Source organism: Heterodontus francisci, chromosome 19, assembly GCF_036365525.1.
Source record: "Heterodontus francisci isolate sHetFra1 chromosome 19, sHetFra1.hap1, whole genome shotgun sequence".
NCBI classification, from domain to species: Eukaryota; Metazoa; Chordata; class Chondrichthyes; order Heterodontiformes; family Heterodontidae; genus Heterodontus; species Heterodontus francisci.
Genome location: NC_090389.1, coordinates 49,035,139 through 49,049,559, shown reverse-complemented (window position 1 = coordinate 49,049,559; position 14,421 = coordinate 49,035,139). Strand labels below are relative to the sequence as shown.

The 14,421-nt window shown below is 42.5% G+C and overlaps 1 protein-coding gene across 1 annotated transcript in view; it reads right to left on the bottom strand.

Annotated features, from left to right (window-relative positions):
• Window positions 1–14,421, bottom strand: part of LOC137380384 (cadherin-related family member 3-like) — a 99,453-nt gene that overhangs the window by 71,749 nt on the left and 13,283 nt on the right. The window contains exons 5-6 of the mRNA XM_068052313.1: window positions 11,013–11,104; window positions 7,376–7,483 (exon numbers count right to left, since the gene is read on the bottom strand). Coding sequence (XP_067908414.1) covers window positions 7,376–7,483; window positions 11,013–11,104 — 200 coding nt within the window. The remainder of the gene's footprint in view (window positions 1–7,375; window positions 7,484–11,012; window positions 11,105–14,421) is intronic.

Here is a 14,421-nt window from a genome sequence, read left to right as displayed (position 1 = left end):
GAGGTGGTAGAGGCAGGAACCCTCACAACATTTAAGAAGTATTTAGTTGAGCACTTGAAACGCCATAGCATACAAGGCTACGGGCCAAGTGCTGGAAAATGGGATTCGAATAGTCAACTGCTTGATGGCTGGCACAGACACAATGGGCCGAAGGGCCTGTTTCTGTGCTGTATAACTCTATGACTCTCTGACACTGCTGACACTGCTGACGCTGCTGGCCCTCTGCTTGACTGGCAACTCTTGGGTGGGATTTTGTCCCAGGAAAGGGAATGGTATCCCTGACAGCGAGGAGTTAATTACTTGCCCATCGTTAAATTCCAATGGAGATCCGATAGAGAGCTGAGGTGGAGTTGCCCCCCACCTTCTGGCCCATTGCTGGGACCCCTGTCAATCCTTTACACCATATACTCACTTTACTGTTGTAAGATATAATGTGCATGAAAGTTGCATTGTACTATCTGCACACAATAATTTTTCAAAACTAAATTATATATGGGCCAGTTGTGCAACAGTTCTTTGCACTTATTAATATTGATGTTTTGTATGATTATTAGCAATTAAGCATACTGCTTCTAAGTATCCATATTTTCAGAAATGTAAGCTAAGATGAACTGTAAGCCTTTTAAATGCTATTAACCATTATCAGTGGGATTCTGCAGAGAGTTTTGGATACAATCTGCAAAATTTTTGATAGTGTAAAAATATGCTGTACATTATCAATAATAAAAATCAAAGTGTTATTAAATGAAAGACTATATTCCTTTGTTAAATAAGGAACATATTCATTAGCCATTAAATTTCATTTGCAGATTCCATGCAATAATTATCTTGTAACATGTCAGCATTATTAATAATTTGACATATAAATTTCTTCAACAAAGCATCTGCCTAAGTGGTGTTACATGAGGGAGCAGGAAACCACGTTAGTAAGTTAATTTCTAATTTTAAACATCAGGCCTCATCAACATTCTGCCTGCCAGCTTCCCTCCTATTCCAAGCAGAAAGTAGGCAGACAGCAAGTGCTAGCCTCTGGAAAAAAGGCAGCCAAGAGCCACTCACTAGCACTCCAGTTTGTGTGGGGATAGGGATTACACAGGTGTCCTGCAATAGAGAAGGGGGATTGATTTCAGGTCGGGGGAGGCCTATACTTTCCTTCTGAGACCTGCTCCTCATGCAACCCCGCACCCCCATCACCCCACACCCCCCACCCTGCAAAAAGGACAGGAAAAAACTTTCCTTCGATGGCCTCTTTTGTTTCCAATCCTATTCTGAAAGACTTCACCTGGAAAGAAAGTTGGCGGCACAGTGGCGCAGTGGTTAGCACCGCAGCCTCACAGCTCCAGGGACCCGGGTTCGATTCCGGGTACTGCCTGTGTGGAGTTTGCAAGTTCTCCCTGTGTCTGCGTGGGTTTTCTCCGGGTGCTCCGGTTTCCTCCCACAAGCCAAAAGACTTGCAGGTTGGTAGGTAAATTGGCCATTATAAATTGTCACTAGTATAGGTAGGTGGTAGGGAAATATAGGGACAGGTGGGGATGTTTGGTAGGAATATGGGATTAGTGTAGGATTAGTATAAATGGGTGGTTGATGTTCGGCACAGACTCGGTGGGCTGAAGGGCCTGTTTCAGTGCTGTATCTCTAATCTAATCTAATCTAGGATCCCAATCTGCATATTTAATGATGGACCCTGCTGCATTTGGATTGGTGGCTTAGATGCTTGTCCAGAAATGCCGGTAAGAATCAGAAATGGCAGGATTCGGATGGGACATTGGCAGGTAAGTCAATATAATTACAAAATCATGTAAGTGGATTTTAACTGCTTACCCACCCGGTTTCTGCTGAGTGGGTAGAGTTAAAATGCACTCTGAGGTGGTTCTGCAGAACAGAAGAAAAATCACAGCAAGAGTTAAGCCAGGTAGTTTTTATGTAGGAAACGATGGCCGGAATTTTACGCTGGGTGGATGGGAGCCGGACTCCGACATAAAAGTCGGTGCCGATCCCCCTCCCGCCCAACCTGGGGATCCGTCCCGTATTTTCCGGATCCCCAGGCTTTAATTGGCCCGAGGCTGGACTTCCACCCACTTGAGGAAGGAGGTCCTGCCTCAGTGAGCTGCCGGCCAATCAGCAGGCCGGCAGCTCTTAGTCTCAGCAGTGCCACCGGGAGCGGTGGCCACTGCTGAGACTGCTGCCCAGCCGACCGAGGAGGACGCAATGGAACCGGGACAGAAGGTACGTTCGGGCAGCCTCACCAGGGGAATCGGTCTTGCCCTGGTGAGGCTAGGGTGGTCGTTTGGGGGGAGTGGGGCGTCCTGGTTCCCGGGATTGGGGTGGGAGGTGGGGGCGGCCCTCAATCGGGCAGTGCCGGATTGCCAGCCTCCCCCCCCCCCGGGGTGCGGAAAGGCCAGCAGCTGAAGCTGGGCAGCCTTTCATGTCCCCAGCTCACCCACTTGCCACGGGTAAAATACCCGTGGAGGCGGGCGAGGGTCCTTAAGTGGCCGTTAAGTGGCCACTTAAGGGTCTTGATTGGCATCGGGTGGGCGGGCCGTTGGTCGGAGGCAGAATCGGGACGGTGAGGCCTCCCGAAGCCTGCCGCTCAATTTTACGCCCACCCCCACGCACCATTCGACCCGCTGGGGCGGCGTAAAATTCCGGCTGATATGTCAAAACTGAAGAAATATGAATGAAGCCAATTTAGGTTAATTCATATATAATTGAATTTTCCCAATTCAGTAACCCTGCTCGCATATGCACGGACATGCCATTTTGCCTATGTCCATTCCATTATTAGATTCTTCTTAAGAAAATAATTGATCATTGTTCGATTTGTGGCTGAAATTACAATACTAAAGATGTTCTTTTTTTCTTTTTTTGTTACTTGTCTGCAATTCTAGTGACGATGAACAAAACTGTTAAAAAGACAAAGCAGCACCCAATTGGTCAGTACTGTAATCTCCTCCAGCCCCACCACCCTCCAAGATATCTGTGCTCATCTAATTCTGGCCTCTTGAGCATCCCCAATTTTAATTGCTGCACCATTGGTGGCTGTGCTTAAGCTGTGGAATTCCCTTCTTAAACCTCTCCAGCTCTCTACCTCTTTCCTCCTTTAAGACACTCTTTAAAATTTACCTGTTTGACCAAGCTTTTAGCCATCTGCCCTAATAACGCCTTACGTGACTTGGTGTCAAATCTTGCTTTCTAATACTCCTGTGAAGTGCCTTGCAGCATTTTATTCCATTAAAGGTGCTATATAAATATAAGTTGTGTTGAGATTTCCTCTGTTTGCTATTTGTATTGAAAACAAAAACAACATGCTTATGATTCCTTGATAAAAAGAGCAAAAACAATAGGGCAGTAATGGTAGGGGATTTTAACTACCCCAATATTAACTGGGCTAGTTTTAGAGTGAAAGGAATTGAGGGAGCAGAATTCTTGAGGTGCATTCAGGAGAACTTTTTTGGCCAGTACATAAGCAAGTCCAATATGAGAACAGTTCTGGACTTAGGTTTAGGAAATGAAGCTGGCAGGTGGTGGGAGTGGCAGTGGTAGAGCATGTTGCTGGTAGTGATCATAATCCAGTCAGTTTTAACATAATTATGGAAAAGAACAAGGCTAGAACAGGAGTTAAATTTCTCAGTTGATGCAAGACCAATTTTACTGAGCTGGTAAGTGATTTAGCGAAAGTGGACTGGAAACACCTACTTGAAGGTAAATCAGTGTCAGAGCAGTGGGTGGCATTCAAAGGGGGCATTCAAGGGGTTCAGAATAAATATGTTTCCACAAAGAAAAAGGGTGAGACAGCCAAATCTAGAGTCCAATGGATGCCAAGGAGCTTACAGGGTAAGATAAGGCAGAAAAGGAAAGCTTATGTCCGACACCGAGAACTCAATACTACAGAAAGCCGAGAAGAGTATAGAAAGTGGAGGAGTGAAATCCAAAAGGAAATTAGGAAAGCAAAGGGAGGGTATGAAAGAATATTGGCAAGCAAAATCAAGGTGAACCCAAAGATGTTTTATCAATACATCAAAAGTAAAAGGATAACTAAGGAAAGAGTAGGGCCCATAAAAAAAAAGGTAACCTACATGTCGGAGCAGAAGATGTTGGTATGGTTCTTAACGAATACTTTGCCTCTGTCTTCACAAGAGAGGGGGACGATGCAGATATTGTAGTTGAGGAAGAGAGGTGTGAAGTATTGGATGTGATAAACATCAGCAGAGAGGAAGTATTAATGGGATTAGCATCCTTGAAAGTGGATAAGTCATCAGGGCCAGATGAAATGTACCGCAGGCTGTTAAAAGAAGCCAGGAAGGAAATAACGGAGGATCTATCCATCATTTTCCAGTCTTCACTGGATACAGGTGTGGTGCCAAAGGATTGGAGGATTTCTAACGTTGTACCTTTGTTTAAAAAGGGAGCAAAGGATAGAACGAATAATTACAGGCCAGTCAGTCTAACTTCAGTCGTGGGGAAATTATTGGAATCAATTTTGAGAGACAGGATAAACTGTCACTTAGAAGGGCATGGATTAATCAAGGATAGTCAGCATGGACTTGTTAAGAGAAGATATGAATATAAGAACATACATATGAATTAGGAGCAGGAGGAGGCCACTCAGCCCCTCGAGCCTGTTCTGCCATTCAATAAGATCATGGATATTCTGATTGTAACCTCAACTCCACATTCCCGTCTACCCTCAATAACCTTTCATCCCCTTGCTTATGAAGAATCTATCTACCTCTGCCTTAAAAATATTCAAAGACTAAGCTTTCCTTTTCTGCCTTATCTTACCCTGTAAGCTCCTTGGCATCCATTGGGCTCTAGATTTGGCTGTCTCACCCTTTTTCTTTATGGAAACATATTTACTCTGAACCCCTTGAATGCCCCCTTTGAATGCCACCCACTGCTCTGACAATAATTTACCTTCAAGTAGGTGTTTCCAGTCCATTTCCAGAGGAAGAGGGTTCCAAAGACGACCCTCTGAGAGAAAAAAAAATTCTCCTCATCTCTGTCTTAAATGGGTGACCTCTTATTTTAAACATTGACCCCTAGTTCTAGATTCTCCCACAGATCTTGTCTGTCTAATCTGATCGAAATTTTTGAAGAAGTAACAAGGAGGATTGATGAGGGTAGTGCAGTTGATGTGGTCTACACAGACTTTATTAAGGCCTTTGACAAGGTCCCACATGGCAGACTGGTTAAAAAAGAAAAGCCCTTGGGATCCAGGGAAATGTAGCAAGCTGAATACAAAATTGGCTCAGTGGCAGGAAACAAAGGGTAATTGTTGACGGGTATGTTTGCGACTGGAGGGCTGTTTCTATTGGCGTTCCACATGGATTTGTACTTGGTCCCCTGCTTTTTGTGGTATATATTAATGATTTGGACGTAAATGTAAGAGGCATGATTAAGAAGTTTGCAGGCAACACAAAAATTGGCCATGTGATTGATAATGAGGAGGATAGCTGTAGACTGCAGGAAGATTTCGATGGACTGGTCAGGTGGGCAGAAAAGTGGTAAATTAAGTTGAACCTGGAGACGTGTGAGGTGATGCATACTGAGAGAATACTGAGAGGTGTAGAGGAAGTGAGGGACCTTGGAGTGAATGTCCGCAAATCTCTGAAGGTAGCAGTACAGGTCGATAAGGTGGTTAAGAAGGCAAATGGAATCTTTTCATTTATTAGCCAAGGTATAGAATATAACAGCGGGGAGGTTATGCTGGAACTGTATAACTCATTGGTTAAGCCACAACTTGAGTACTGTGTGCAGTTCTGATCACCTCATTACAGAAATTATGTAATTACACTGGAGAGGGTACAGAGGAGATTTACAAGGATATTGCCAGAACTGGAAAAATGCAGTTGTTCTCCTTGGAACAGAGAAGGCTGAGGGGAGATTTGATTGAAATGTACATAATTGTGAGGGGCCTGGATAGAGTGGAGGTGAAGGGCCTATTTACCTTAACAGAGAGGTCAGTGACTAGAGGGCATAGATTTAAAGTGGTTGGTAGAAAGATTAGAGGGGAGATGAGGAAAAACTTTTTCACCCAGAGGGTGGTAAGGGTCTGGAACTCATTGTCTGAAAGGCAGAAACCCTCAACTCATTTAAAAGGTATCTGGATATGCACCTCAAGTGCCATAACCTGCAGGGCTACGGACCAAATGCTGGAAGGTGGGATTAGGCTGTGTGGCTCATCTTTTGGCCAGCACAGACACAATGAGCCAAGTGGCCTCTTTCTGTGCTATAAACTTTCTATGATTCTATGATTTAAATCTAATTATGTAGCAATTCAAAGGGTGGCAATACAATATGAAAATGTTTGCAGATCTCTCAGAAATAAGAATTCCACTGAATCTGTAATAAAGGAACTTTCCAGGGATTGGAGATGATCCATATTTCTGGGACCTCTACAATGCATCAGCTGCATATCATACCCAAGCGCTTAAAAACATTTAGTGCAAAAGAGAACTTGACACATTATTCCATGACTATTAGAAGCATACCACCATCAAAAATCAAACGTACAAAAAAAATTCTGTGATTTTGGCTAGAAAAATATTTTTCACACAGCCTGGCTGGCAGGGTGGACTAGAACACAGTCCTCTCACCCAGAAAAGAATAATGATTCAAAGCCTACGTGCAATGAGTTTAGTTTGTCTTAACCTAATTCCTAGTGGGAATAGGTCTGCAACACAAAACCACCTAAAATTCAATGTTAATTATTATTGAAATGTTGTACAAAGAATTCATAAAGATGCCCGATGTGAAAAATGGGATTTGTTATGGTGATATATTATGGATATTCTTCTGAGGTTATGTGTTATGTGTATTTTTAGCTGGTGTAAGTGAACCTTTACCTTGCTTCCAACCTGTGCAGTAATGCATTTGGGAAATCTGAGTGCAAAAAAGTTGGAAAATGTTTCAATGCTCAGTACAGGCACCCTTCTCTTAGCCAGCACAAAAGAAAACTATCATTCAATTTAAAATGTAGCAGAACAGGCAATTTTCTAATTTGGAACTTTATGTCAGAATATTTACCAGCTGAGATTTCAACATCAAAATACATACACTCTTGGAAATTCCTACATTATTCAAACTCAGTAATTCTTGACGAAATACACTCATGATTTCAACTGAGGAGATAACAGGGCCAATTTTGCCTTGCAGTCCTGTCATCAGCAAGCCTCGCCAGCTCAACCCAAAAATTTAGGTGCAAATTGCCCAATGTTTTCCAACTTTTAATTTCAATGGTCAAAAAGCTGTAGGCAGTATGTACTTGAACTTCTGAAACATGCAATCAGTCAACAAAGCTACCTGCCAGCAGCACAGACAAGTAAAATTAGTCCCAATATACACTACAGTTCATAAAATAATTACAGACACTTACGTGCAAGATAATACTGGACTATTGTCATTGACGTTGGTGATGAACACTTTCACAACTCCAGTAATGAACAGACCGTTTGTATCCTTCACCTTCACTGACAACAAATAGCTTCAAATGGTACAGATTTGTATTAATTAAAAAGAAATGCTGTTAATAATCTATATATAATAATTGGCATTACAGAATACTACTCAAATACATATTAATGTGCATTTCCACTAATGTTCTCCATGGATCTGTTCCGGGACCTCAACTTTTCACCTTGCATCTCAAAGACTTGGATGAAGGAATAGAAAGTTGTATATCCAAGTTTACAGGGAGGCTTAATAAGTTGTGTCGCTGGAAGAAAGAAATTACAAAGAGACATAGATAGATTAATTGGGCTTAACTTTATTCGGGCACAGCGCTCCGCAGCAGCACCCTTTAAACACAGCGTCGTGCCCGCATTCAACAGCAGCTGCTGAGCCCCTGCGATATTATGTGCGGGGGCTCATTTAAATAGAGGAGGCGGAGCAGCCATCCCCGATGACATATAGGGGGCAGCCGCCATGTCCTCAGCAACGGCAGATGCCGGCGCCATTTTTAAAGGGCTTTAAGCCCTTACAATTATTTTTAATTTTTAAACGGAAAACATTACTGATTTTTATTAAATATAAAATTACATGATGAAGGCCCTTTCTCAACTGCCCCCCCCCCCCACTCATCGCCCGAAATGACCATCAATTGATATTTCAAATGCCTGAACATCACCCCCCCCAACCTTCAGTCTTTTGCCCTTCAACACCTTCCCACCATTCCCACATGCAATAAAAATTGATTTCCCCACTCCTCCACCCCTCCCGGCCTAAAATTTTTATTACTTCCCCTTCCCCACCAGGTTCTCACCTCGGAACTCCATGCATAGTTCCAAAGGCGCCGAAAGCCAAACAGAGACTGTAAAATCGGCATGGGATGGCAGGTAGGTCAATTTGAATATATTTAATGGCAATTTACATATGGAGATGAAGGGCCCACTGCCAGGCGGCAGGGGAGCCGCACTGAGGTCCCCTGCCGCCAGTAATATGCGGCGGGCCCTTCTCAATGTCAGGGGTCAAGGAGGGGTCTCCCCGTAGAATTATACTAGCCCCCGCGTCACGACCCGTGGCATCAAGGGGCCGGTAAAATTCAGCCCATTGAGTGGGAAAACCTATAGCAGTCGGAGTTAATGTAGAGATCCAAGAATTACAGGAGTAGTTTCTTACTGCTGAGAGACTAGGAGCTGTGGAGGAGTAAAGAGGTTTGGGTATCCAGATAGACAAATCATTAAAAGATAATTCACAAATACCAAAAGTAATCCCCAAAAAAATGGAATGTTGGTCTTTATCTTTCAGCATGAAGAGGCAGACCCTATTTTATCAGTCCTGTGGCATTCCCTGAGTATAAAGTGCTATTTACAGTAAGCAGGTCTGCCATTTTGTAGCCTGTTGTAAAAATTCAAAAATATTCCCTCATTACCTTGCTTCACTTCCAGTAAAGTACTATCTAAAGAGAAGCTAACCATACTTTTGTGTGAAACTATTCAGGTAAACATGGCCAACACTTACTTGAATAGGTTTTCCTACCAAAGTAGGATAACTGGCACTCATATCCATTCATACAACATAAACTAACTGGCTATCATACCCACACATGGCTGCAGCTGAAATGATCTTCATTGTTTATTTTGGCACTTCTGTTCAAGTAATACATCTTTTTCTTCACATCCCTCCAAGCGCAGCAGGTTGCAGACACTGCGTTGACCTCCTGTGTAATTTTTCCCCCACAACTACTCAATATAGTAATGGGTTATTCTCTATCCCATAAAGGGCATTTGTCTGTTTTCTCACACCAAACATAGGGGGAGAAACTGAATTGGCATTGGTCCATTATTCCGGCATAAAATCAGTTAAGAGTTCCAAATTTTGTACTTTGTGATCTACTGGACCAAACTACTCCAGATGCTCTTTTTCAGGTGTAATCCTTCATCAAAGTTCAAGTCTGATGAAGAATTACACTTGTAAATTGAACACGTCGGGCAGAATTTCGGGTTTTGGGTCGGAACCTGACATCAGGGTCAAATGTGGCTCCCAACACCACACTGTGTGGAAAGCAGTGATTTTCCCTTAATTAGCTAATTAGTGGCCAGAGGGCAGACTCACCATCCAATGAAGGATGATGGGTGAGCTCGCGAAAGCTGGAAACCCAATAGGAGAGAAAATGGCCCAGGGTAAAATGCTGTGGGCAATCCGGCACGTCGGCCGGTGGAGCAAATTTTCTCACCCGCCCACCTTGGTACTCACCACCATATGGGGGTGAAAATTCTGCTCATTGTTTTTCTACATAGGAACTGATGGACCTGGTGAATGTTTTCTGCATTTCCTGTTTTTTGTTTCAGATTTACAACATTTGCAATATTTTTGTTTTTTTTAGGAAAAAAGAAATTCCCATTTAACTATAACGTATTATACATTAAGTTGGAATAAAAACAGAAAGTGCTGGAAATACTCAGCAGGTCTGGCATCATCGGTGGAGAGAAAAGCAGAGTTAACATTTCAGGTCTGCGACCTTTCATCAGAACGGATACATTAATTATACATTAAGTTGGGTAGGATGGAACTTCAGAAATTTGTCCTTTTTAATCTACTTTATTAAAATGGAGCTTTTGCTTTTTTTCTCTTTGTTCAACCTTGGAGCAACAAACATATAAAAATTGGTTCAAATTGTTGAGTCTGTTCATATTAAATTGAAGTAAACACCAAAACACAGATCAGAAACAGGGGTATCATTGACCTAAAGTCAAATACAGAACAGGTGAAAATCTGACTCAGTTTCACTTGGATGAATATCAATTCTTAAATAAATGGAGAAATTTATACAAAAATGGAGAAATCAGAATAGAAACTACTCTAGCCTATGCACTAAGGGTGTTGGCGTGACTCTTTGTGTTTAGCATTGACTCACCCATTCCTCCTATTTTCTCTGGTATCTCTGAGATTTCAGCATGTAATATCCCATGAAACCAAATAAAGTAAAAAGGTTTAAATAGATAATTATTGATGGCTCACCATCATACTGCTGGCTGGGGACCTCAATTGACAGCAGCAGTGCAGATAATGAGTTCTCAGTTTAGCTCTGTTGGTAATTCTATCATCTTTTGAGACAGAAGATTGTGAATTCAATACCTACTCTATGGACTTCAGCACATAATCTGGACTTGTACTTCAGTGTAGCATTGGGAAAGTGCTGTGTTATCAGAGGTCCCAGCTTCTGGATACAACATTAAATTAAGACCCCATCAATCTGTTCAGGTGGCTGTGTGATTGTATCCTAATATTTGGAAACCAAGTAGAGAATTCTTCTTTATCCTTGACTGATATTTCTCTTTCAGCCAAAACCAAATTAAATGCTTATATATCTCACTTAATGTTTATGAGGCCTTGCTGTGTTAAAATTGGCTGGTATATTTTTCTAATAACAATGACTGCATTTCAGAAATAAATAATTGGCTTTGAAGCACTTTGGGATGTCCTGAAGAGGATATGATAAGATGTTTATGAATACAAATCTCTTCTTTTCTCTCTTTAGAAAAACAAATCAAAGTAAATCATACTCAGTTTACCTCTTTGTTGCATTTTCATAATCAAGTGTCTTTGCTACAGATATTGAACCAGTGGCATCTATCTGAAACTCTGTGGTGCCTGATAGTGAGTACTGTTGAAAAAATACCAGTTAGCATTTCTGAAAGAAAGAAAGTTTGAAATACATGCAGTAAATTTCTTAAATAAAAATAAATTAGAATGAATTTAATGTTTCTAACACATGACGTATTTTTAAAGCTTGTCTAGGTCTTCATTACCATTTCATTTTTATGGAGGCTTCCTTGTGATACACAAGACTCTGAAGGTTAATTACTAAAATGCTCAAGTGCACATGTGCTCAATCTGTGGGATGAAATTCAGTAATTTTATCAAAAAAGTCGGCATGCATACAAAATAGGATATTTCATAGAATATTCTGACTTTAACTAAAACTATCAACAAGAGGAATTGTCTCTCTTATTTCTCTGCAAATGAAACAATTAGCAGCCATTATTTCTCAGTGGCATAAATTAAGCTTGACGACACATTTATTCATGAACAAAAGCTATTTTGAATATGAGATTGTGTAGTACATGCTCTTTATTTGCATTATAACTTATATAAGGACAATATGTATACACTATTCACAGGCCGTAGTGTCTCTCTGAACATTTAGCTCTGAACAAGTCCAGTTTGTTTAGAATCTTCCAGTCTGTTTGAAACATCCCAGTATTATTGATGGAAATTTGTCATTTTAATCGCCAATGTTTTATTTTCCTCAATATCAATTTTCTGTTACCAATAGAAGCATAAGCTCAGTCATATGGGAGCAGTGTTTTCCTTTGCAAATTAAACGCACTATCAAGATAACGAACACATTAGCACACTTCTTACTGCATCTCTTCCACACAGTTGGCACACACTACCAACTAGAGGGTACTGAGGGACGGGGGAGAAGAGGGAGGAAAGAGGGAGAGGAGGGGATGATAAATTTATATTTAGAATTCAAAATAATTAACACTAGATTTAAAGAGCAGTCATCTGCAACATTCCTCTTTATTAAGAAAAAGTCAGAGTATACAGAAGAACAAAAAACAATTGCACATTGTTCAGTATATTAAACAGAATTCAGAAGGACACACATTCCATTGAGAACTTTATGTAATTTACACAGAACTGGAAGGAAAAGTGAGAGGTGAGAAAATAAGGGAGAGATGTGGAAGGGGTGGGGAGAGGAATGAAGGAATTGGAGGAGATTGGGAGGAAAGGGGACAGAGGCAGATGAGAGGTTGGGAAGAAGAGAGGAGAGGGACAACAGGAGAGGGAAGAAGCTGAGAGGAGACAGTGAAAGGGGAGGTGCAGAGAGGAAAATGAGGAGAGGAAGAGAGGAGACAGGAAATGGGAAAGTGGGAGATTGTTTTGGAGGGGGCTCAGTGCAATTTTCAGTGAAGGGGAGTTTTGCTTAGCATGGGGTGGGGGTTCTATTTTTGTCTCAGTAGTGTTATGAATGAGTTGGGAGGAGTGCACTGTCTTTTCTAGTTCCACTTCTCCACAGGTCACAACATATATTTAAATGTTTATCCAGTTACCGATTTTCTTTGTTTCTTTTGGGCCTCCTTATCTCGAGAGACAATGGATACGCGCCTGGAGGTGGTCAGTGGTTTGTGAAGCAGCGCCTGGAGTGGCTATAAAGGCCAATTCTGGAGTGACAGGCTCTTCCACAGGTGCTGCAGAGAAATTTGTTTGTTGGGGCTGTTGCACAGTTGGCTCTCCCCTTGCGCCTCTGTCTTTTTTCCTGCCAACTACTAAGTCTCTTCGACTCGCCACAATTTAGCCCTGTCTTTATGGCTGCCCGCCAGCTCTGGCGAATGCTGGCAACTGACTCCCACGACTTGTGATCAATGTCACACGATTTCATGTCGCGTTTGCAGACGTCTTTATAACGGAGACATGGACGGCCGGTGGGTCTGATACCAGTGGCGAGCTCGCTGTACAATGTGTCTTTGGGGATCCTGCCATCTTCCATGCGGCTCACATGGCCAAGCCATCTCAAGCGCCGCTGACTCAGTAGTGTGTATAAGCTGGGGATGTTGGCCGCTTCAAGGACTTCTGTGTTGGAGATATAGTCCTGCCACCTGATGCCAAGTATTCTCCGAAGGCAGCGAAGATGGAATGAATTGAGACGTCGCTCTTGGCTGGCATACGTTGTCCAGGCCTCGCTGCCGTAGAGCAAGGTACTGAGGACACAGGCCTGATACACTCGGACTTTTGTGTTCCGTGTCAGTGCGCCATTTTCCCACACTCTCTTGGCCAGTCTGAACATAGCAGTGGAAGCCTTACCCATGCGCTTGTTGATTTCTGCATCTAGAGACAGGTTACTGGTGATAGTTGAGCCTAGGTAGGTGAACTCTTGAACCACTTCCAGAGCGTGGTCGCCAATATTGATGGATGGAGCATTTCTGACATCCTGCCCCATGATGTTCGTTTTCTTGAGGCTGATGGTTAGGCCAAATTCATTGCAGGCAGACGCAAACCTGTCGATGAGACTCTGCAGGCATTCTTCAGTGTGAGATGTTAAAGCAGCATCGTCAGCAAAGAGGAGTTCTCTGATGAGGACTTTCTGTACTTTGGACTTCGCTCTTAGATGGGCAAGGTTGAACAACCTGCCCCCTGATCTTGTGTGGAGGAAAATTCCTTCTTCAGAGGATTTGAACGCATGTGAAAGCAGCAGGGAGAAGAAAATCCCAAAAAGTGTGGGTGCGAGAACACAGCCCTGTTTCACACCACTCAGGATAGGAAAGGGCTCTGATGAGGAGCCACCATGTTGAATTGTGCCTTTCATATTGTCATGGAATGAGGTGATGATACTTAGTAGCTTTGGTGGACATCCGATCTTTTCTAGTAGTCTGAAGAGACCACGTCTGCTGACGAGGTCAAAGGCTTTGGTGAGATCAATGAAAGCAATGTAGAGGGGCATCTGTTGTTCACGGCATTTCTCCTGTATCTGACGAAGGGAGAACAGCATGTCAATAGTCGATCTCTCTGCACGAAAGCCACACTGTGCCTCAGGGTAGACGCGCTCGGCCAGCTTCTGGAGCCTGTTCAGAGCGACTCGAGCAAAGACTTTCCCCACTATGCTGAGCAGGGAGATTCCACGGTAGTTGTTGCAGTCACCGCGGTCACCTTTGTTTTTTATAGTTACCGATACAGTCAATCATATATTCTACTCTTTATCTCAATGGTTTCTTTAATAAACAACAAAATTATCAGTTTATTATCAAACAAGACTTATCCAGTAATGAAGCAAAGCATTAACACACAGATTGAAATATGAAAGTTCCCTTTTAAAATCCCCCCCCCCCCACACACACACACACACACTCACACACACACTGGAAAAATACAGAAATTCTCTCTGCAGAGGTCTGTTACAAAAAAAATGACAAAAAA